Source organism: Pteropus medius, unplaced genomic scaffold (genome assembly GCF_902729225.1).
Source record: "Pteropus medius unplaced genomic scaffold, Ma_sr-lr_union100, whole genome shotgun sequence".
NCBI lineage: Eukaryota > Metazoa > Chordata > Mammalia > Chiroptera > Pteropodidae > Pteropus > Pteropus medius.
The window spans coordinates 9,464,356-9,488,674 of record NW_024345601.1 but is presented as its reverse complement, the minus strand read 5'-3'; the positions used below and the strand labels follow the sequence as shown (position 1 = coordinate 9,488,674).

General features: G+C 39.0%; 1 protein-coding gene across 4 annotated transcripts in view; it reads left to right on the top strand.

Moving 5' to 3' along the window:
* BTBD3 (BTB domain containing 3) overlaps positions 1 to 14,564 on the top strand; it is a 30,296-nt gene extending 15,732 nt beyond the window's left edge. For 2 of the 4 annotated variants that reach the window (XM_039874478.1, XM_039874477.1), the window contains 4 exons: positions 5,612 to 5,900; positions 6,388 to 6,478; positions 7,048 to 7,166; positions 10,647 to 14,564. In XM_039874478.1, coding sequence (XP_039730412.1) covers positions 5,758 to 5,900; positions 6,388 to 6,478; positions 7,048 to 7,166; positions 10,647 to 11,679 — 1,386 coding nt within the window. In that variant the 5' untranslated portion in view covers positions 5,612 to 5,757 and the 3' untranslated portion in view covers positions 11,680 to 14,564. Of the gene's footprint in view, positions 1 to 3,884; positions 5,901 to 6,387; positions 6,479 to 7,047; positions 7,167 to 10,646 lie in introns of those variants that run through there. The other 2 variants (XM_039874476.1, XM_039874479.1) reach the window with 2 other exon arrangements.
* The last annotated feature ends 9,755 nt before the right edge of the window (positions 14,565 to 24,319 follow it).

The window sequence follows — 24,319 nt, the reverse complement described above, 5'->3', positions numbered from 1 at the left end:
AAATGTCCCTTGTTGGATCAGAACAGTGTCCCTTCAGGCCTTCTCAAAACAGACCTCCTGAGGCCTGATTTTACTTTTCTTTGAATAGTTTTTAAGTATCTAGAAGAAAATGATGATTATAACGGGATCATTGTAACATAATGATAATGTTTCTCTCTTTTAAACTAACGTTTTAGTAATGATTCTGTTTGTTTGAAAATAATAATTTCTAAGGAGTCATTTAGCTCCAGGTTTAACTTATGTATAATGTTTTAAGTTAATACATCTTAGATTGGTTGATAAAATATCTTTAGCAAATATTACCTACAGAGTTAATAGGCTTCCATTAATCAGTTTTACTACGTGTGTATTGTATTTTTGCTAGAACTCTTTACCAGTCCTGGCAATGGAAATTCTCATTTTGGAATTTCCACCTAGATTTTCTACCGTATCATCTGTTGTCATAGTAGCAGTCTCAATTGAGAATTGTGATTATATACTTTATCAAATGACTACTTGATGAAAGCACAATTATTTTAATGGAGTTCATTCAGAATTCTGAGCCATCATTTTGCCTGGTTAGAGGAATAATTAACCAATCTATCTGTTGGATTATATATATTTTACTTTATTTCATTGACAACTGACTGTGAGGAGTCATCGGTTGTAAGACATGCCATTATTTTATGTACCAACAGGAAAGGAAAAAAGGCCTACTAGTTATAAGATGCCATCAATTGTAAGGTACAACCTAATTTCAGAGATGTTAAAATAGGGGGTGAGGGGGGTGGCGAGTCTTAAAATCAATAAAATATGGCACATATATACATATAAGAATTTTAGTTGGGTATTGGTCATAATCATAATATTGAAGTGTAAAGAAAACTATTAGTTATTTCTGTCAAACATTATACAGCTTCATTAATCCTAGAGATCTAAAGTTGGAAAATATCAGGGATTATGTAGTCAGTTCTTTTACATATGAGGGAATTTACTATGAGAGCCTCTAGAACAGTGGTCCCCAACCTTTTTGGCACCAAAGACCAATGCTCCTATGAGAATCTAATGCCCGATGATCTGAGGTGGAGCTGAGGTGGTCATGCTAGCGCTGGAGGGTGGCTGCAAATACAGATGAAGCTTCACTTGCTAGCTTACTGCTCACCTCCTACTATGTGGCCCAGTTCTTAACAGGCCAGAGACCGATACTGGTCTGAGACCCGGGATTAGGGACCCCTGCTCTAGAGTATATAAAAGTTTGCAATTAATTACCTTGTTTATGAGTGTATATTAAACTTTACAAAAGAATTCATAGTAGCATTCCTTTAAATCGATATCTTTAGAGTTTCTCTGATAAATTTTATATATTCTTTTTCAAGATTACCTCATTTAACATATGATAGAGAATGATTTGGGATTTAGATGAGTTGCTTGGTATTCTAAACAAGGTACACACACAGCTGTGATAATCAAATATCACCTTAAATAGCATATAGAATTTTAAAAAGAATTGTTCCTGCTCTCAAAAAATTGTCACATTCTACCTTTGGGCATTTCTGCCCCCCAGATTTAAATTACAGTTGAAGGTTAACTGGAGCTCTGTATGGTAAAAAGGAAATGACCTAGTGGAACTGTCATGAGCGTCATCCAGCCAGCCAGCACTGGGGTATGCTTTGGCCAAATGCTTCTTAGTTATCAGTCTTGGTGCTAAAATTCAAACTGGTTCATCGTTGAGAGAGACCAAATTGAGTTGCTAGTGTAGACATTGCTGGGTGGCTAGATCAACTACTCAGAGCTTGGAGTTCCCTGAGGAGTTGGGTACAGGTACAGCAGAGCATCTGCCAACAGGTGATCTCATGGAGGTTTGAAGTCCAGTGGTCACCCAGCCTCTAGAGTGTGAGTTCAGGTGCAGATTCGGGCATTGGGTGGAGACTTGATTATGTACAACACGAATCTTGATTATTGAGCCTCACCTGCAAAATCCTAGCAACCTGGGACCTACTTGGCCCGTGGGTAGGGCTGGAACAAGCCTGCAAATGGGATGAAATGTCAGTAGCTGTGAAGCTTGGAAAGATTACAAGGGCAGGGAGCCAGATTAATCTTTGGGTTTTTGTGTTTTGGAAGATTGTATCACAAATGTTTCCTGCTGTGAGTACAATTGTTACTAATAGTGAATGATTACCTTTGTAGAGTGTTTTCAACTTTATCAAAGTGTTTTCACAGACATGTAATCTTGCTTTCACAGTAAACCTGAGAGGAATGAACTGGGTACAGTTACCCCATTTGGCAGATGAGGAAAATGAGGCTCACAGATATTAAGTAACTAACCTTAAGGTCTCTTGTTATTGGTTCTTGCTTTTTTTCACTATACTTACTATGCTGCCAGTACTTAACTCCATGTTTATTTCCAAATTTAGAAAGCATATAGTCTGTTTTCCAGCAGCTGCTGCTATCTTTAGGGGCTGCCAACATTTCGTCGCTTATCTTTTTTATTTCCCAAGTCACAGGCATAACTTTCACTCAGTACTGAAGGGCAAAATAAGCAAAAACAAAACATGATTCTATCATGACTTAGGTTAAATTACTTTCCTCTGTTATGTTCTGTTAATAATTTGTGGCTACTCATTTCTTCAGTCTACCTTATTTTGTTTAAATCTCAGTTAATGACACTGCTGTAGCTGTGTAGGTGTCTTGTACTAAACCAAATACAAGTCCAGACAAGGAGTCCCAAATTAAAGCAGTTTAAACAAGAGTTGCCAGCATTGTTACTTGTTGACATAGCATTTGTTGGTGTCAACCATGAATGGCTGGGTTTTTAACTTTCATTTGTACCTAGAGAGCCCCTTCTGTTTTGGGGCAGCTTCCTCATATGCCTTTATGTTCCTTCTTGTCATAGTTCTCCATTTCTTTACAGAAAATGTCTTTCTAGAATTCTTCCCATGGTATGCCTCCCGCAGGGTATGGATATGTATGTTCATGGTTTTCATGTCTGTAGATTTTGCACATATATTTTTCTTCTAAAGATAAAGCATTATATAAAGAAGTAGAGTAATTATTGTTAGTGAACATTAGAATGAGTGGAATGGATAAAATTAGGCAAGCAGTCAGGAAATCTGCATTCTAGTCCAGACATTGCCCCATTACTTAACTGTGGACTTTTCACAAATCTTTTAATCATTTGGACACCTACTTACCTTATCTGTGGGGCAGAGTTGGATTAAATGATTTCTAGAGTCCCTTTTAGTTCCAAACCTCATTCAAGTTCCCAAACTGAACATAAAAGATTCTGGATAAAGGTAGGATATCTGGTAAAGCTTCCAGTGGTGAAGAGGATGATCTAAGCTTAAATTCTGTTGATAATTTTGTTATTATTGGGAATCGAATGAAAAGAGGTAAAGGCGATTAAATTTTCTGACAATTATAAAAGTCATCTGAAACCCACTCTTATTAGCTAATAACCTTTTAAGCTTGTTCCTAGTTTTGCTCACCATTGTATGCCCAACACTGAATACACCGCATGATCAGCATGCTGTATTTTGAGAATACTTTCATAAAACATTGATGGGCTTCTTGACCTATTTAGTTCATTAGGGCAGATTAACCATGTCTCATAACAACTTTAAAATTCAGGAGGTGGGAGTGGCTCTATAGTGTAGTGGTTAGCTCATCTGCTTTACACGCGGAAGGTCCTGGGTTTGCGCCCCAGCTGGAGCCACAGACCATACCCCAGGTGCGCCAGGCCCCCTGAGTGCGCAGGGAGAGGGAGGGCGGCAGGCCCGGGGATGAATGCCTGAGCGTGTGGGAGGAGATGCCCCCCCTTCAGAGATCCAGTTCTTAAGGTGAAATGGCGGCATCCATAGGTCAGGGGTGGGAGCAGGGGGGCGGAGGGATTAAAGAGGGAAAAAAATTTCAGGAGGTGTAGGAACAGAAAACAAGCTCATGTTTTTTGAGCCCACACTCCGCTGTGCACTCGTTATTCAGATGAATGTTGTACAACAAGCAGGGTTGTGGTCATGAAGGGTGCATTAGCTTGGGAGTAGCAATTGGCTGCTGCACTGGGAACAAATAGAGTAATCCAAATGGGGGTGAAATTAAATGTCCTCATTAGTCCCTCTTTAGAAGAAAAAAAAGCAAGTGTGGAAACCTTCAGCAGGTGTTTTTTTTTTATTTTTTTCTTACTAAAGCTAGAATTTGTTAGAGGATTCACATCTATAAAAACCATATAGAGGTTTATATTCTGATTCAAAGCAGAGGGAACCTGTTTGCATTTTAATTAGGTAGCATAAGAACATTTATCATTTTAGATAGCATTATTATTGGTTTTGTGTTAGAAGTTGTGGATTATATTCTTTAAAATTATGACAAGGGTAAATGTAGCCCTAATTTTTAGGTTGGATTTTGATCCTAAACAAGGCCCCATCTGACGTATTTTTAGGGAATTAACAACCTTTAAACACTAATTACCAGGTTTAGATTTGTCTCATTTAAATCTTATTTTTACATTTAGAATTTGTCTTATGTTTCAGTGCATCTCAGCCTACTGGTATAATCTTAGTTAAATTAAACAGTATTTTGTGATCTGGGACTCCTGTCAAAAATCATTATAGGAGCTAGAAAACACTGGGAGGTAAAATGAGTACATGACCTCATCTCTTATTTTGCACTAGACTATAACTTGCATTCAAGGAGACTGAAAAAAGAAAAAGAACATTTTTTTTCCCATTAAGCTGTGATAAATGCATTTAGTATGCTTTTGCTATTAATTCTTCTTAGCTGTTAGAATGGAGGATTTTGTTTGAAGTTTCTAAAACTAAATGCTGCCAGGATAAAGATTTCACTAGAAATATAGAGTAGAGACCAGTTTCTACCCTTTGTTATTTGATCTTGCTTGTTTAACCAGAGGAATAAAAAATGTACATCTACTGAAGAGAAATTTGTGGGCATAAATTCTTTTCTTCCTGTTTTCAAACGTATTTCATAGGTCGTTTATCTTATTTAAATATACAATAATACAGTAGACAGAATGCAACTGCTGTTCCTTTAATATGAGAACTGTGCACGTTACAATAGGTGTCACTGTTTTGCTTGGTCCAATCATGATTGGTGACTTCAGCTATTGGCTCTGAGCACTGGCTGTCTGACTCCATCTGCAGGGCTGTAATACCTACTCTCCTCCGATCCATTCACCACACACAACTTCAGCCGGCTGAACAGACTCGCGCGGCTCCAGCACATCTTGCTAACCTAATTCAGAAAACAAGTGCTGCGACTCTCTGCCTGTCATCTTTGCTCACTGTAGCATTTTCAGGTGATCTAGGAAACTGGGTTATTTTTACGAGCACGTCAGAGAAACAGGAATCATGATGGGGATGTATTTAACAGACCCAGTACTGGATAAAACTTAAAGCCAGTTTCTATTCAATATAGTGAAAAGGTCACCTTGCCTGACTGAGAAAAGAAGCAAAATATCAGCTTGTTCATTTCTGTTAACATCTTAGCTCGTGCTAGCGTCTTTTCTTTGATGTTTGTATCAATTTGGGAGCAATATCTAGCTCTAAAGAGAGACATACTGTACTCATGGTAGATGACAAGGAAAAGAACATGAAATGTCTCACCTTCTTCTTGATGCTTCCAGAGACAGTAAAGAACAGGTCCAAGAAAAACTCGAAGAAAACAAATACCAGCAGTAGCAGCAGCAGCAGCAGCAGCAGCAGCAACAGCAGCAAGTTGCCCCCAGTTTGTTATGAAATAATTACCTTGAAAACTAAAAAGAAGAAGAAGATGGCTGCTGATATATTCCCCCGCAAAAAACCAGCCAACTCCAGCAGCACCACTGTCCAGCAGTACCACCAGCAGAACCTCAGCAACAACAACCTTATTCCGGCCCCGAATTGGCAGGGTCTTTATCCTACCATCAGAGAAAGGTAAGTGCCCAGCCAGCATATTTACTTTAAAAGTTTTCCTGTGTTGAAGTTTCTGCTTTTATAAAATCCATACTGTATTTGAACATAAATCTGTGTTTCCTCTTTTCCCAGCAGCTTTATTGGTAATGGAAAACTGCCTTGTACCTTTTCCAAAACAGTACAGCTGTTTTCCTCTTAGATAAAAATGTTTTTGCAAGCTGTAACATTTAAGTGACAGGGGTGTGTCTATGGGCCATAGAAGATAGAAACCTTTTATTTGTCCTTAGTCTTATGAAAAGTTTGGATAACTTTTTTTAACTTTAATTACTTCTCATGTGTTTGTAATGATTACACACAGTTGTTTAGTTGGAACCTTTATTTGTAGTTTTACACTGAAGTTATTAAACTGTTGCTTAGCTTGAGAATCTTTTGTGGATTTTATATGTTGGTGGGGGTGCGTATTAAAAACGCTAGCTGATGTGAATTAATGAATTGCCTCTGTTTATAGAAATGCGGTGATGTTCAATAATGATTTGATGGCAGATGTACATTTTGTGGTTGGGCCACCAGGTGGGACTCAGCGGTTGCCAGGACACAAAGTAAGCAACAGCTGCAATACTGTTTTAGTCCTGAGGTTTACAAAGAGGGACCCTCTCCATAAGCCTGGAACTTTGGGTGGGCAGCTTGCTGATGGCAGACAGTGCATGTTTCACCCAGTCACGAAGAAGGCGTAGCCTCTCCAAAGGGCTTTGGCCACGCTTAATTTTTTTCTTTGTTCCTTCTGCCCTGCTTTATATCCCGCACAAAAACATGCCCTCTTAACTCTCCAGTCATGGGAAGTTGTTGTGACTGGTTGGGAAAGTCATAATGTTTACTTTTCTCCTAGAAATCAAGTAGATAAGCTTTTTTGTTGATTTATTTCATAATGAGGAAACTTGAGTGTTATTCCGTTAAATCCTTTAGATAATTGGCAGCATAGAGATTGATTTGCATGAACATCTATTTTATGCTTTCACAGCAAGATACATTGTACTCTGGCTTTGACAAAAAAGCTGGTATAGGTGCTCTGTGTCCACTAAAGCTTATTGTTTAGAGTTGTTTCTCTGGATTGTTTTGCTAAAAAATGCTTCAATTTAGAGCATGAAATAAGATTTCTCTTTCTCCACAGTATGTTTTAGCTGTTGGGAGCTCTGTGTTCCATGCAATGTTTTACGGAGAACTTGCCGAGGACAAAGATGAAATCCGTATACCAGATGTCGAACCTGCTGCTTTTCTCGCTATGCTGAAGTAAGCATCATTCGTATGTTTGGAAAGAGTTTGTTTATGCTGTATTTTTACTCTGCTGGTTTCACAGTTAAGTATAAGTTCTGTGTAACAGAAAAGGGAGACTGATGAAGAAAGAGAGTGCTGCTTACCTTGGAAATGTTTTTGGAGAAAACCGTCTTTCAGTGGAAAGCATATGGAATGATGCAGGCATTTATAATCATACCTTGACATGGGATTTTGGGGGCAAGTGGTATATATAGTGACTTGATTTTTAACAACTTAGAATTAAAGAAAAATAACTTTCTGGTGTAGGCATAGCTAATAGAGGATGTTCTTTCTGAAAGCGTTGTGTGGGAAGGAGTCTTTAAAGACATGTTATATTTTTGCTTCACAGTTCTGGAAATTATATACCTTGTTTAAGTACCACCAGTTAGGAGATTTCTAAGTTTTCTAGGAGTTGTTTTGTTTCCTGTCAGCAAATATAAAACTTATTATCTGTTGAAATAATCTGATTTTTGTGTACCCACGCATACACATAATTAATTAGAAACCGTCACTCAAGAATAAGAAGCATTTGCATTTGATAGTAGAGGAGAAATTTTTGAGAGCTGTGAAGTTTCCTATAACTTTATATGGATTTATACAGAAAAACTTTGGTAATATAGAAATGTAAAGCTGTAAGATACATATTTATCAAAAAATATTTTCTATCTCATGGTTCTTCCAGAATTAATACATGTTAACAAGGTAAATATAACCTATTTATTTGACATGTACTAGTGCTAGACAGTGATAGTTTACCATGTGGTTAAAATCCGATGATTATTCCAAATCATTTATGTAATTTTTGTTAAATCCTTATTCTAGCACACCGCGTCTATCAGAGTTCAGGGTTATCTGCTGCTGTAAGAATTTTGGTTCGCTATAATAAATACGATGTTTGTTGAAAAAAATCATTCATTGGGCCAGTAAGTTGTACAATAATCCCACAAATGGGTAATGTGTTGCTATATATTGTCTGCTGCCTAATGAAAAATAGGTGGTATGGTTAGTTCTGTAACCAGGTCTAAGCTCGTACCACTCACTACACAATGGCCAATGAGTTGAGTGACAAGGTATTGAGGCAAGGAAAGCCAGCAAGCCGAGAAGATGGTGGACTAGTGTCTTAAAGAACCATCTTAAAGTTTGGAGCTCAGGCTTCTTTTATGTCAAGGGAAGAGGGAAACGGGAGGGCCAAGAGGTGATTGATGACTACAGACATCTGGGCACCAGCAGGGGTTGGAGGAAGATTGTGAAACTTTTTTATTCTTGGTTGACTCCAGTTGGTGTGAGTCCAGTCACAGGGTTCCCGTAAATCTGTAATAAACAATCGTTATTTTGTACGTGCTCTTTATCTCCTCAGATGAGGTAGTTTCTAGTAAGGGGCTGTTTTTGTAAAACTCAAGTTGCAAGCAGAATTCCTCTACTGATTAGCCTGTCCATATGCAAGACTAAGCAGAAGCTATTAACCTAAAAGTAATGGGAATAAAGCAAGCTTGAACAAGATGGAGTCAGAGAGGCTGAGCATTTCACTGTTATAATTCTAGAACTTAAAAGTATATGATTCTTTGCTTGCATTACAATTTTGAAATCTAATTGCTGCTGAATTAAACTTTCACAGTGGAAAATAGAGAAATTAAAGGCAAGTGAGCATGTGAAGTACCAAGATGTCAACTAATCCACCACTTTTTAACCAACCAATACGTCATGACCTTTGTCATCTTTTAGGAACCAATATAATGGCAAGGCTTTTTTTTTTTTTTTAATCCCAGTCAAGCCAGCTTTGTATATTTCACATTATCTATTGAGGAGGAGAATGCTAACCCTAGTTCAGCATTTTGACTTCACTGCAGTCGAGTAGAATATTGTGTCATTCCAGATATTATTTAAGAGTCACAGAGTTACATTCACCTGAGTCATTTGATTGGTCATTTGACAACCATCTTTTCTCTCAAATGTATTGCCTAGAATATATATTGGTACAGCAAATTAGACGTGTCATCTATGTAAAGTGGTAAGAATCAAAAACGTATTAAAGTGCCATTTGCTGTCATGCTACAGTTGATCAGTACCTTGTTATAGCCAGGGATAGGCCAGGTTTTCCTCACACCTGCATTGTGTGTGAGTAGCCAGTATTCTGGAAAGGGAGTTGTCAAGAAAAAGGAAAGACTGCTCATTTGACAGTTCCAGAGTAAGAGCTAGAGTGCTGACTGTGCTTCAGAATCCTCCCCACAGTCCTGGTTCTCTGGTTAGAGCATCACTAAGCTGCAAATGTTTTGTCAAGCAGTCTTGCCCCACTAGTAGATGGCTTAGAGAAGAGAAAGGGCTTCCTGGGAGCAAAAATGCAAGTTCCATTGTGATTGTGGACACTTTCCTACTGCCATCATTGTGAGTTTTTTAAAATTTTTACTTTCTTACAGAAGCCATTACTAATTTCTTCTTATGTGTACTTCACTAAGTTGAAATTTAATAACTAAAGTTTCACCCAAGTAGCCAAACACCTTAGCTAGAAAGATTAAAAAATTAAATGTTATCAGCATGTATTTTTCACTATATGTAGTTCTCACTGACTCTTGGTGAACCATAGAGTGAACCATAAAAGAAGCAGATGATTGCTACATTTACATATCATTCTGAAAGACTGCCAGCGTCCCCCAAAACACCAAGAAGTGTTTTATCTCCTGACAAAGGGTTGTTTTATAGAATCGTAGAAATAATGCATATTTAGGCTTTCTTATTTTGTCATTTAATTAAATAAACCTGAAAACAATATATTCTTCAATTCTGAAATGGAAAAAATGTGTGAAGGAGAAGAGAGAGTTTAGAGTTTTTTTAAAACCAGACACAAAGCCAATATTGGATTCTATGTAAAGGTAACTGGAAGGTAGCATTCTAGTCCATTTTTGATAACCCATTAAACTTGGAAGTACTTGAAAAATATCTTATTCAGTTTCAGATTTTATTCTGTGTTTAGGAGAAATTTAAATCCTACTTAGTTAAAAGTATGAAGATGCAATTATTGCTAACATTGTAGTATTAAAGACATTTGTTTCTAACTGTATGGAAAAATTTTAAAGTAACACATCTGTACATATATTGCATCTAAAACACAGGGGAGTTATTTTTTCATTAAATGTAAAATAGTACATGTGATAGAATTCTGATATGTAGTTCTTAAAGAGTTCTAGTATCTTTTTTCTTTTGAGAAGGCATTATGCCCCTTGTAGAGGCTACAATGGTAACACAAAGTTAATGTCTTTAATTATACAAACTCACTGCTGAGTTGAAATATTAATTTATGATCATATTTCAGATGTTTCTTTAATCTCCAATCATTTTTGTAATAAGTGTCACCTAAGATGCTTTTCTTGGAACTAACTTGAAAAGTAGTTGCATCTTGCTGAACACACTTATTTTTCGTTTCGTGAAAATTCCTTTTACATGCTGTGTACTTTCTTTCAGATATATCTATTGTGATGAAATTGACTTGGCTGCTGACACAGTGCTGGCTACTCTTTATGCTGCCAAAAAGTACATTGTCCCTCACCTCGCTAGAGCCTGTGTTAATTTCCTGGAGACCAGCTTGAGTGCCAAGAACGCCTGTGTGCTCCTCTCCCAGAGCTGCCTGTTTGAGGAGCCAGACCTGACCCAGCGTTGCTGGGAGGTGATCGATGCCCAGGCTGAGTTAGCTCTCAAGTCTGAGGGATTCTGCGATATCGACTTCCAGACACTAGAAAGTATCCTCCGCAGGGAAACTCTGAATGCCAAAGAAATTGTGGTTTTTGAGGCAGCTCTCAACTGGGCTGAAGTAGAATGCCAGCGACAAGATTTAGCTCTGAGCATTGAAAATAAACGCAAGGTCCTCGGAAAGGCACTTTACTTGATCCGCATACCTACAATGGCCCTGGATGATTTTGCAAATGGTGCTGCACAGTCCGGAGTTCTAACTCTCAATGAGACCAACGACATCTTCCTCTGGTACACTGCGGCCAAAAAGCCTGAGCTGCAGTTTGTGAGTAAAGCCCGCAAGGGCCTTGTCCCCCAGCGCTGTCACCGTTTCCAGTCGTGTGCCTATCGGAGCAACCAGTGGCGCTATCGGGGCCGCTGTGACAGCATCCAGTTTGCAGTGGATAAAAGAGTGTTCATTGCTGGCTTTGGGCTGTATGGCTCCAGCTGTGGCTCTGCGGAGTACAGTGCCAAGATTGAACTCAAGCGGCAGGGCGTTGTCCTGGGGCAGAACTTGAGCAAATACTTCTCAGATGGTTCCAGCAATACCTTTCCTGTGTGGTTTGAGTACCCAGTGCAGATTGAGCCAGATACCTTCTACACAGCCAGCGTGATCCTGGACGGCAATGAACTCAGTTACTTTGGACAGGAAGGCATGACAGAGGTTCAGTGTGGCAAAGTGACCGTCCAGTTTCAGTGCTCCTCAGATAGCACCAATGGCACTGGGGTACAGGGAGGGCAGATCCCTGAACTTATATTCTATGCTTGAAAACATTTCCTGAAGCAGTGTGAGCTCTCAGATGCACATCTGGTTCCTACTTGCTTGATGCTTAGCTCATCTGCAGATATGTGATCAGCGCAGGTAATTTGTAATGAACGAAGCTGTAGGCAGTTTCTAATTTCTTTCAACCTTTTAATTATGTACAGGCAAAAACGCAGCATTCCGCTTTTAACTATATGCTTAAAAGAGCCAATTTCTTATTAGGGCTTTGTGGTTTTTAGAATTGCGTCTATCTATACAGCTGGGGAGGATTTGTGTTCTTTTCCAACTGCCCCATTGACTTCTCAGTTTTGTCCCTCTTAAGAAAATTTTTGGATCACCTCACATTTCTTTTAGGGCTTTATTTTGACAAATAGAAATAAATAATTTAAAAGAATAATGACGAGTTATTTTTAAACAGAACCTTCCCTCCCCCCCCAAAAAAATAACAGATAAATCTCAGTGTACAATTTTGAAAGAAGTTTTGCTTCATAATAAGTAATAATTTAGAAAGTAGGCAGTAGTCATGTTTAGCTCTTATTTCCTTTTAAATATTTTCTTCTGGGCATTGCTTTTTCTTAAATCCTCAATTCATAAGATTGTTAAATATCGAACACTGCAAAGTATCAGTGTAAAACGGGAAAATAAGAAATTGGATGTTGGTTTAGGCCATGACTTCTGCTACAAGCAGATTTATATTTTAGTTTAGGAGACAAAATATTACAGTACAGACACTTCTTTTAGAAGTAACTAAATTTAAAAATTTTATTGTCATTAGAAAAAAGTTTAGGCCTATTATTCAAACTAAAACAATTTTAAAAAGAAAACTGAAAAAAGTCCTATACTACAAATGGGTTAATTGATGGCACAATAGAATGCACAGTTTGAAAAAGCCCAAGTCTTTTTCTCCTCACTTAGCTTCTGATCCCCACCATTTGCTTGTTTTCATTAGTCATGTTGTATAGAATTTCTATGCCCTTTTTCCTATGAAAAGAGGACCAAACAGTTCTTTAGATGAATGGAAAAATAGTTTTTTAGCACTACATGTTAATGTAATATACTTTTATTCATTGATTTCTTTTTTAATCTGAAAAATACTTTACCTGTTCTACCTTGATCACATACTATTTTCTTAGTTATTTATAATTCTTTTTCCTGGGCTGCTAGAATCTGGCCTCTGGCTATCTTAAAGTGCCAACATATGCCTGCAGGGTTTTTTAAAAAATGATCTGAAGTGATATACACCTCATTATACCTAATATTTATTGCATCAGCACATCCAGCTCTCTTATTAATTTGTCCATGGATAATATAAACAAAGGAGGGAAAAGCTCATCAAAAAATTCTCCTTCACTGATGGCTGGTGATGGTTTAGTGCCTGTGACCCTGGTAGTGTCGAGTGTATTCACTTCCAGTTGAAGTATCCATGTGTTTCTGGGCAGCTTTTCTGCTCAGTGTGATCCTGAGATGGCTTTCCTTGCCACCCAGAGTGTGGTCCCTGGCCGCCTCCTTCTCCTGCTCTGCAAGCCTGAAGCTGGCTTGTCTGGAGCCAGGGGTTAGTCCTGGGGTGGGTGTGTGTATGTGGGCACCCATGTGCACACAGGTGTGTTTGCCGACTCAGGAATTGTCTCCTCCCTGCCTGGCCAGTGAGATGTGGGACAGAAATGTATCCCCCACTGGCCCCAGTAAGGCCCCATGAGTGACTGCCCTTAATCATGTTCGCTGTGCTTCTGGGCCACTTCTTCCCTGGAGACAAGGGCTTGTTGCTTTTGGCTGGCGTCCTTGATAGAGGAGAACACTGGATTATGGGAAATGTTTTAATCATCTTTGCCATTACCTATGTCTGTTAGCATAGATGATCAAAAGCTGTTACTGGTGATTATAAATGACTACTCCCAGGACAACTTTCCAAAATTATCTCACATTTATTTATTAGGGAGATGACAGATAGTAGTTTTGGCAAAGCATCTGTAAAATAAAAATACATTTCAATTTAAAAATTTCAACAAAGGGTTTTGTTTTTAAATTATGGTTAAGCATTTCAGTAATTCATAGCTACCATACAAATTGGTAGACTATATACCTGATTAGAAGGCACTCATTTTTAAGCCAGAGGAGAAGAAACTTTAGTGTGCTTCTGTTAGCCAGCTGCCCTCCATGTGGCCAGGGACCTGCTGGGTGAAAACTGCATGAGATCTTGTGCCCTGGTGTAGAAGAACTCAATTTTATGTTAATTACTATTACTTAAAAAAAAAAAAAAAAGACATCTACCACCTGATTGGCTGGTGCCAAGAGCTGTGGGTTAAATTTGAAATTGTACTTAGAATAAGAAATTTTGGATTTTAAATCCTATTCTCCCTTCTGTATTTTCAACATGGAATAAAGGCTAATGTGCTTGCTTTATTTTCTTTGGTAATCTCAAATTTTATAGCTTTTAAAACTAGAAACTACTGTTCTGACAAGGCAGGTAACTAGTGTATAAACACAACTTTATTAAACAATACTCTGTAGATGCTTTTCCCAATGTAGCTGGCAGTCTTTGTCACCATTCATACTGGAACTAGGCTAGCAGTCCTAATGTTACATTCTTTAAGCATATCTTAATATAGTATTTAAATGATCTAATTTCTATATAATTATTGCACTGAACTGTCTTTTTTGTTCTTTAAGGTGTTGAAATAAGTCCAGCTAATTCAAGACACTAGCCACTTGTGCATCAGAGTGCTTGAATTTAGTAGCTTACAGCATTATTTATGAAGGAAAAATATATAAATATGAAGTACCTCATGTTGAATGTTATTGTACTGTATTTTTAATGTAACAGTGCAGATCTTGTTAGACACATGAATGTGTATAATCATGTTAAATGCCAATAAAAAGAAAATTGATTCATAGATTTGTTTTCCTTAGCATTTTCCGTAGGTCCTTGAAATAGTAAGAAACTCATTCTGGCACTTTTGGTGCCACACATTTTAGAGATGGTTTTGCAGGAGCATTTGTTTGCTAAGTATTCAGATATCTCTGATCCCTAAAGAAATAAAAATTTGAGGCAGAAGCATAAGAGAACAATGAATATGTTAATCAATTGCATTGTTCAAAACCCGACTGTTAAGTTAATGAGAGGGAATGAATAGATGCATTGATATTCCCTTTATGGAATTTGTAATTGGCTGGCATTCTGATGCTATAGTTTCTCAAATGTCTGAATCTGGCTATACTAAGGCGAGGTAATAGTGAATCACTTCTAGCTTTAGATGTAACCAGAGCTGCTTGTTCCTGCTGGGTTATAATAGTCTAAGTCTAGGAATAAAAAATAAATGTCATATGAGGATTTTCAGTATAATCGTTAATGCGCTCAACTAGTTTCCCATTATATTTCCCTATATCAAGTACATATATATACACACATTTATACACGATATATACACACAAACATGTATTTCTCTGCAGCTCTCTGTTGCTTTTGTGGTAGAGTTTATTATGAAATCCTGTATAAATGCTTAACCATTTCATCTACTCAGGATTTATTTTATAGTATATTTCAAAAGATCTTTGGAATTTTTCCAAAGAGTAAGGCAACTGGAGGTTCACATTCTCATCAGCTTAATTACAGATACAACCCGAATTGCAAAAATCTTTAATCCAGGAAAGTCTTAGCCATTCTTTCTTTAATGTTGCTGTTTAAATTAAATCCACATATATTTGTTTTCAAAATCCCAAGACAATTAGAAATTCTCTTTCTCTTTTTTGGCACTTAGGGTCAACCTGTCATTGAAATAACACTTTCTTCCCAGTTGACTCTATGGCTAACCTACAAAAGCTGTGGACTTAAACTTGGGGAAAAAAAATCAAAGGAGGAAAGGTATTCCTGGGGAACTAAACAGTTAAGAAACCCAAAGGCTGAAACAAGCAAGTAGCCCTGAAGTCCTATGGTTGTGAGTGTCTGTTAGAGTAGGCCCTTGTCTGACTTTGAAATGCTTCAGTAGAAGATGACTACACTTTGGATTTCTAATTAATACACTTCAACATTTTTCGGAGTCATTTATATTTATTGACCTTTGCTCAACACTTCTTTTTTAGAATATATTTTTTCACAAAACTAAAACGGGCAAACTTTCAAAAATCGAATTTTCTCATTTAACCATAACCAACATAAGCAAAACAACTTTTTACAACCAAGACATTGTCAGGTCAATGAGATGAAAATATTTGTGAGGAAGAGATAAATATAATGGTTGACCCCGTCATATACCAAGCAGTCAATGTAAGTCACTAGCAACTGCAGACCCATCTCTGAAGAATCTTTGGGCACATTTTCCCAACTTGGGCATAGCATCTCTATTGTATCTTCTGAACCTTTTTTTTGAGGGAGGGCGGCGGGGACGGTATAATTCTATTTATGCAGACCTTAGCTATACTTAAAACCATCATTTTCTATTTGCCTGTTTACTTGAATGTCCATTGGCCAGCAATTTCACTAGGAGATGATGACATTTCATATTCTGAGATCTAAAAAATTCCTAACCTCAAGATACATACTTCAACAAAACACCCACTCTTGACTTTGTCAAATCTGTACTTGAATCTGTGTACAGGATGTAATTAAAGTTACCTATTAGACTACTAGTACTTAAACATTAGTTTATTCCTACTGCCTTCTCCTTAAGCTGTTCTTGTTCTTGGTAATAACCAGCCTAAGTGATAACGGAGGAAAGTGTGTGTTAGACCTCCAAGGATGATGTCCTTTTTTACTTCAGAATTAAGGCATACTTTTTTTTTTGTTTTTATGACTTTGGTGACTAGTTTTACAGACTATCTCTTATATTAGTTTGTTTTAGAGGAGTGAAATACCTGAAGAAAAATTTAAATAGGCCATACTAGTGGCCTGGTTAATTTTAACTTGAAGTGCTACAAAAAATTTTTATGAGCAGCATATAGCATAAAGACTTACGTGAGAAACCAGGAAAGTCTTTGAGATAATATTTTGATATGTAGCAGTCTTTACTGTGGCTATACAATTTGCATTTTCCTCCATAAACTATTCAAAATATAGTCAAAAGAAAATGACTATTTTAAAGAAACTAAATAATCTTTCAAAGCCTGAAGCAAAGGTATCACTTTTTTCTGTATAGTAGAATACATAAAAATGTACTTTCGAGAGACATTCTGTGTATCTTAACGGAATGTTCATATTTGTGCTTGTCTTATAAATATATCTAAACTTTATTCCAGCATTCCTTGTAATAGCACTGAAACAAACAGTATACCTGCGTCTTAACCAATTCAAAATAAAAATTCCAGTTCTGAGAATATTTGGAGGCATTAATAAGCTAAAGAATATTTAATTGTTTTTTGAATAATTTAGCTCCCCAGAAAGGGGGAAAAAAAAAGTGGTCTACTGAATCATTCAAAGGCTTAACCTAATGTTTATTCATTGATCACTTATTGATCTTTGCTTCATCCAGGTCATAAGAGACATGCTCCAGGGAGTCAGACCAATAAGACATGGTGTGCGCTTCCAGAAGCTTCGGGTTCAGTGCAGTGCTGCTCTGCTTTTAGCATACAGGGTTATGGATTTCTAGCCTCCACCCCCAGAAATTCTGATTTGGTAGGTCTTGGATGATGCCTGAGAAATTATCTACCATATGAGCTTCCACGTGATGCTGATGCTGCCATCCACAGATTGTACTTTGAGTAGCGCCGATCTGAGTGGTGTGTAGGGGAGGAGCCTGTACAGAAATAGGTCAGTATTGCTAAGGGATAATAAGAAATGCCTTGGCTACTACAGGAGCTCGGATAAGGGACTTCTAGATCAGTCTTGGGGTGGAAGTCTTGAGCTGGGTTTCGAAGGATGCATTGGAATTATTGAGTGAAGATTGGTAATGCAAGTTGGAGGGAGGGGGCAGGGATGAAGGGAGTTCCAGAGGAGAGAGCAGTGGAGATAGAATGGCAAACAGCTTGATATGGCTCAAATAAAAGGTAAATGTGGAAGAACAAGGCCATCTACTGTGTGCCAGGTATGGAGTGAGATAATGAACTGGACAGGAACATGAAGTGCTTCATCTGTTAGGCTAAATTATCTGGCTTTTATCCATAGAATAAAACAGTGACATTAAAGAGATTTGAGATAGACAAGACAACAGTTTCATGTATTCGAATTATCTTTCCAAACTCCGAGAAGGATAGACTAGATCAGACTAGAGGCAGGAGGGGAGAGGTTAGGGCTGTGAGTAATGCAAAGACCAAAGGGACCAGGGAATGGAGAATGATTCTAGAAACAAGGAGGAGAGATACCCAGGGTGCAATGGCTGTAGCATCCAGTTAAAAGGGGGCTTGCTAAAGTTGGAATGAAGCCTCTTGCCTTACATTTATCCTTATAGAGAGGGAAAGAAACAGTTTTTACTCTACATTTCTCTACAGATTATTATTGGTTTAGAGGTATCCACCCTTGATTCCAAGATTCTTTCAGGAAGAAGGAAAAGTGAGAGTTGACATAGTGTACTGGTTAATAACAGACTCTGGAGCAAGACTGCTCTTTGAAGCTCAGCGTAGCTACAGTGACTTCAGGCAAGTTACTTAATCTCAGAGCCTCAGTTCCCTCAAGAAAGCAGTAATAACTGCCTTCTTCACAGGGCTATTATGACAATTCAATGAATTAATATTTCTAAAGCACTCGTCTCAGTACCTGACAAACAGGAAGTGTCATATAAGTGTTGATTAAATGAAACAAAATATGAAAGGCCACAAATTAAATGCACTTTCCTCATATCTGTCCTCATGGAAAACCAGTTTACTTTTAGTTTACACATACTTTTAACAAGTTGTTAATGCGGACAATTAAAGAGGCGTTTTGTTGCTATTTTAAATCACTATGGTTGATAGCTAGGGAGTATATAAAGCTACTAAGCTGTATTGTTGAGAAATTCTCATATTTTAAACAAATTTCTAGGAAGTATTCAATGCTGTCATGTTAATGAGAGACAAATGATGTAAATGGAGTCTAGCATATCAGTGCCTTCTATGCCAGGAAATTAATCTAGAACAGGGGTCCCCAATGTCCGGGCCACTGACCAATACCTGTCTGTGGCCCATTAGGAACTGGGCCGCATAGCAGGAGGTGAAGAGCAGCAAGCCACAGAGCAAGCTTCATCTTCATTAGCATTTGCAGCCTCTCCCCAGCGCTAGCTAGCATCGCTGCCTCAGCTCCACCTCAGATCATCAGGCTTTAGATTCTCATAGGAGCCTGGGTCCCTAGTGCCAAAAAAGGATGGCAACTACCGATCTAGAATTCCTTAGAAAATTACTCTGTAAAAGCTGACCAAGAAAGCACCTAAGTGTTTGAGAGACATTTTGAAGACATTTTCTAAGAAGAGTCTACTAGTTCTGCTGGTGTCAAAATAAACTTTTTCCCAGCCTATGGTCTTGGACTATTTTGAATATAACCCTCTCTCCAAAACATTTAGAGTTTAAAATCAGTTTGGGAATGAAAAGTAAGTTTGACCTTTATTACAAGTGATTTGATTATTACGGAAAATATTTGAATAGCTAATTTTTTTTATTCAGGTAAACACAGGTGTGCCAAAAGTGTGGCAACTCTGTGAGTTCGTGTGCCCCCACTCTTTTTGGCACTTCACCTCCCCTCAACTGTCCTCCATCTGCAGACCTACCTTATCCTGAGGTCCTGAGCCAGTGCTGGGGCCTCCTTTGAGGAGGGCCCTGATTTCCTGGAAGTTAATTTCTATTTTGCAAAATAAGCTTTCAGAAGCCTTGTCCCCCATAGATTCTCATTCAGGGACCTGTCGCCTTCACATGAAGCTCAAATAACACATAACAAACACATAAACATCAGTAGCACACAGCAGTACATTTAAGCTCTCAAGCTATGGGTTGTCTTGGCAGCTCTGTGAACTTGACTGAGCTCACTTGCATGGGGGTTGGTTGCTTTCAGCTGGGGTGACTGCTCTGATGGTCTCTCAATCTCCACCAAGCTAGCCTGGGCATGGTGTCATGGTGATGACCAAGACATAAGAAAATCACCTGGAACGGGAAGAAATAAGTAAGTCCTGAGGTTTGGGCTTAGAAGTTACACACTACCACTCATGCTGTGTTCTGTTGGCCAAAACAGAAGCCACCCAGATGCAAGGAATCAGGAATTAGACTCAGCCTCTTTACTGAGAAGTACTGCAAAGCCACATGGCAAGGGCTGTGGATAGGGTTGTCGTACTGGGCCACAGCGTTTAACCTGAGTTTGGAGGCATCTACATATAGACACTGTGCTCCTTCCAAACCTGGACCCCAGACTCAAGTTCCCCACAGGGATCTACTTGCCCCAAAAGCACAGTGAGCATGAAAATTTTACTGAAGATTTTATGGGGAGAGGAGGAGGAATCTCATACTCAAGAGCATTAACTACTCAAATATCCTTTAGGTGGGTCTCCTCCCCACGTAAGTAGTTGGTTCTGCTAACAAGAGTTGCTTTTTGGCCCCAAACCCCCAGGCACAGGGGGGTTTATCTTCTGAAAAGACCACGTATTATCCCTTAGCTCCAGCTCCTCAAACTGGAGCCTTCACCTGCAGTTAGTAAATACCTTGTTAGTGTAGTATTTGTCTTGTTATTTACATCACTTTCATTCTTGTGTACGTGTTAGCATTGCTGTACAGTTTTACTCAGGAAACTAGGCCCTAGTTAAGCAAGAAAAGATTGTGGATGTGGATAGAAAGGAGCCTTTCTCCTCTGTTTTTCTTCATCATCATTAAAGGCAACAGTCCTAGGAAACCTAAGGTGGTTCACGAGCTTCTTCCAGGTAAGGAAAGTAGGGAGAGAATAAGTGTTGGCCCTCAGAACATCAGGAGGGAAAAAGACAATTGGACTTCGATGTAACCGCTCAGCCAGCCTTTGAAGCCAGAGGGAACTGAAGAAATGGCCGAAGCAGTGAGAAACGATGGGGTCTCAGGTTAGCAGGAAACCTCACACAGCTGCTCTATTGGGAGCTTCCCTCCCATGTTTTCATCTCTTCAGGAATTCCTAACCTGGGACCTGCCAATTAGTGTTGTTACCCCTTGACTTGAGGAAGCTCAGCAGGTGGAAAACTTTAGGGTGAGTCCACCAGCTGGTGGCCCAGGCACATCAGCTGCACTCCTAAGGTCCACTTGGCAAGGACGTGCTTCATCTGCTCTATATTTTGTGACCACGTCACCAAGGCTGCATTAACAGAACAGGTTTCTCACGTGGCCTTTCCAGCACGGCTTTGTCACCTCTCACATGCATTTGTAAGTCGGCTCTTTACCTTCTGGTCTTTTGGGAAATATGACAATCCCCTTGATCCCGATTTCTCTCTGTCCCTCTCCCACAGTACAGAAAGTTTTAATGGGTGAAGTGTCCCAAATTCCTGAATTCCTTACTGAGGAATCATACTTGCTTCCAGTTAGTAACCAGCCAGGATCCTGACTGCTGAAAGAGTTGCTTAATCACTCCATTCCTTCCCCAAATTTCAAGTTTATTTGCCACATGGGTTTATGAGAAATCAAGAGAGAAGCAGTTCAAGCCATTTCATATGTTTAGGCTTCCCAAATTTATTTTCCTTAAGTAAAGAAATTCCAAAATAGAACAACTGTGATATACTTTAAATATTTCCATATTCACCAATTAGTGTTGTTACCCCTTAGAAAAATTCCATGATGGTAAATATAGTTTGGGTTGGAGGTAACATCCAGGGTGAATGGGAGCCATGTGACATGGTGACTTTCCAGATATTGGCTCTGTCATCCACCCCAATCAGAAAACCGGGGTTGAATGTAAGTATCTCCCAGGCCAAACTTCTTATCAGCTGCAAAATGTTAAAGCTTCTCATTCCCCTTTCCCCCACCTCCCACTGCAGTCTGGAGGAAGGCACCTCCCTATAAATACAACTCCCCAGGAGAGCATAATCAAACACAGTGAATGGCATCTCTAATGAGAGTCCACTGTACAGAATGACTATATGTGCAAGAAAACTGTATTTGGTGTGTTGTTTGGATGTGTGTGGTGGGTGTTATTGCCATTCTTTAATGTTTTATTTATTCAGATACAGTTCCAAAGTCAGAAAGGAAATGAACTGAGTTCTTGCCTATAATTGCAAAGAAACACCCATGTTGTTTTCATGTTCAGTTATTAGACTGATAAAACCAAATTTCCATATATGCAAGTCACGTTGGCCTCAAATTCAAGAAGACTTCAGAAATGAGCATGGAGGTGACTAGAAACAGGACGGTGCAGACAAAATAAATCAGAGAAGGAAAGGGGGAAAGAGAGAGTGAGCATGCAAGAGGGAGGATGGAGAGAGAGAGCGCACTCCTGCCTCACCATTTCCCCTGATGGGCAAAGTCTAAAAGAAGGACGAAGGAAAGGAGTAGACTTCCTTTGGGTAAGGAAGTGATGTTCAATAGTGACAAGCCATGGTAGGGGTGGTGGCTCTCTTAGACTTCCCTGGTCTGCCACCCACACTCTTTAAGGAGCCTTTGTAGGTTTGTCAAGCATTTTGCTTGAGTCCCATGAATGACCTCCTCAGGTCTCTTCCTTAAAGGTTTTTTAGCTGCTGAGCCTCTACATAGATCCCAGAGTGCAGGCCAGACCTACCAGCCATTCAGGGTTGAGAAGTGATGTGGGGAACCAGGCAATCCTAGACTCCTCTCTCTGAAGTACTGCCCTTAGGCCTTATAGCAACTGAAAAGATGAATGGGCTTTGTCCTTTGCCAGAAAGACAAGTCACGCTCATGGTGGCCTCAGATATACCTGGTGTCCTGAGAATGGTGTCCAAGTTCCCTTACTGCTCTGCTAGGTCACCTCTCAGGCTGAGTAAAGCCAGCTTCACATGGAGAGCCAGAAATTTTCTTGGCTTATTTGCATCCCTCTTTATTCCATGGAGTCATTCCACTGCTGCTTGCTAGCCTCCAGGTATAGCCCGTGAACTTGGGCAATCCATTTATTTCCTGCCCAACACCCATCCCTACATTCATCAGCAAAGATGTTGAAAGCAAGAAGGCTTTCCTCTCACAGACTGCATTCACCTCACAACTCAAAGACCACTTCACAACAGGTGGGAAAATAGGGAGGGACAAAGCAGGTGGAAGAGCCTGTGGACACCATGTTGTCACAGTGATGAAAGTAGGTGGGAACAAACTGGTGAATATAACCAGGTACCTGATTCTTGACCTGCAGACAAGAAAAGAAAGTGGCTTCTTAAGCCTAAGTATATAAAATGAGCCATTTGAGGGCTTTTCCATGTGACTGCCACTTACGCAGGGGTCATGCAGTCTTTCCAAACTCCTGCTAAGACATCCTGGTTAGAAAAACAAATGACCGTGTGTGGCCAGAATGTAGTCTTTCCTAGGTCATTATCAGAGCTGGTCTCTCTTCAATACCATGTTTGATTGGGAGCAGCTCTCAGAATCACTTAGTTTCTCTTGTCAGGGAAGCTTTTTAACTGCTTCCCGCTGTCCTGTCATTTTGTGCTAACCCCAAAAGGCAGTGTTAAATGGATGTCATCTTTCCAATTTTTTCCCAGAAACATTTTCCTTTCTGGTTAACAATGGAAACATTTGCACGATAATTGAAGTAGAAGAGTGGCCAAATATTAATGCTGTGAAAACCCCTAACTGGGATGAATGCATTCATTTACCTGCAGGTCCCCATCATTCTGGATGACACAAGGAAGAAGGAGGAATCTCATTCTGGTATCAAGATAAATAAAAATAAAATAAAAGAATAAAAGCAAGCCCAAAACAAGAAGAAACCCATTGCCTTTAGTGAAGAAAAGGATTTGATTTGACACCATTGTAGAATTACCACCAAACACAAAATTGAGAATGTTGATAATTATTCAACAGGATGAGGAATACATGGGTCTCCTTGTACAACCCACATTTGTGTATATTTGATAATTTTCATAATAAAAAATTATTTTATTTCGTGGTAGGAATTGGATCAAAGAGCTCATCCATGTCATGCAGTTTCTAGGCAGAGACCATTTTCCCCCTAAATTTAATCTTCAGTGCTAGCAGGACCCATTCCAGTAACTTACAGCTAAAAGCATGTTTGAAAATAAACTTGGCTTGTTTTAGACACACATGTGGACAAAGGGTTCTCTGGCATCACATAACGTAGACTAAGGTTTTCACAAAGTCTGGACTTCTGTGTTTTAAACCTTAAATTATGCATCCTGTTAAATGTAGAGATTGACATTTATGCTTAGCTGCTTAAATGAAGACTCTTACTTCATAAAATTCCTAATTAAATGGGGAAAACACTCTAAATTCTTAATCTTTGTTAATTATATCTGGGAGAAGCCTGGATGTTTAGATCATGATTTCATTAGGACATTCTTGCAGTTCCCCTGGTGGCAACGTAATCTAATTTTAGCACATTTTAATTGCCAGTGCAGCAAGAGTGTATGTGGACTAGAGTTGAGTCTCAGATATTCTGGCTTCTGGAAGTAGCACCACCATCCCCTCCACCTAAGACCCTTCATGCAGACATGCCTGACCCTAACAGTTACAGGGCCCCAGGCAATTGTATAAATGGCTTTCTACATATTATATGTCTGAATGTGAAAAGTTATAAAGCGAGTTAAAAAACTGCTACGTAAAATATGGCGTAGCATTCTACCTTGAC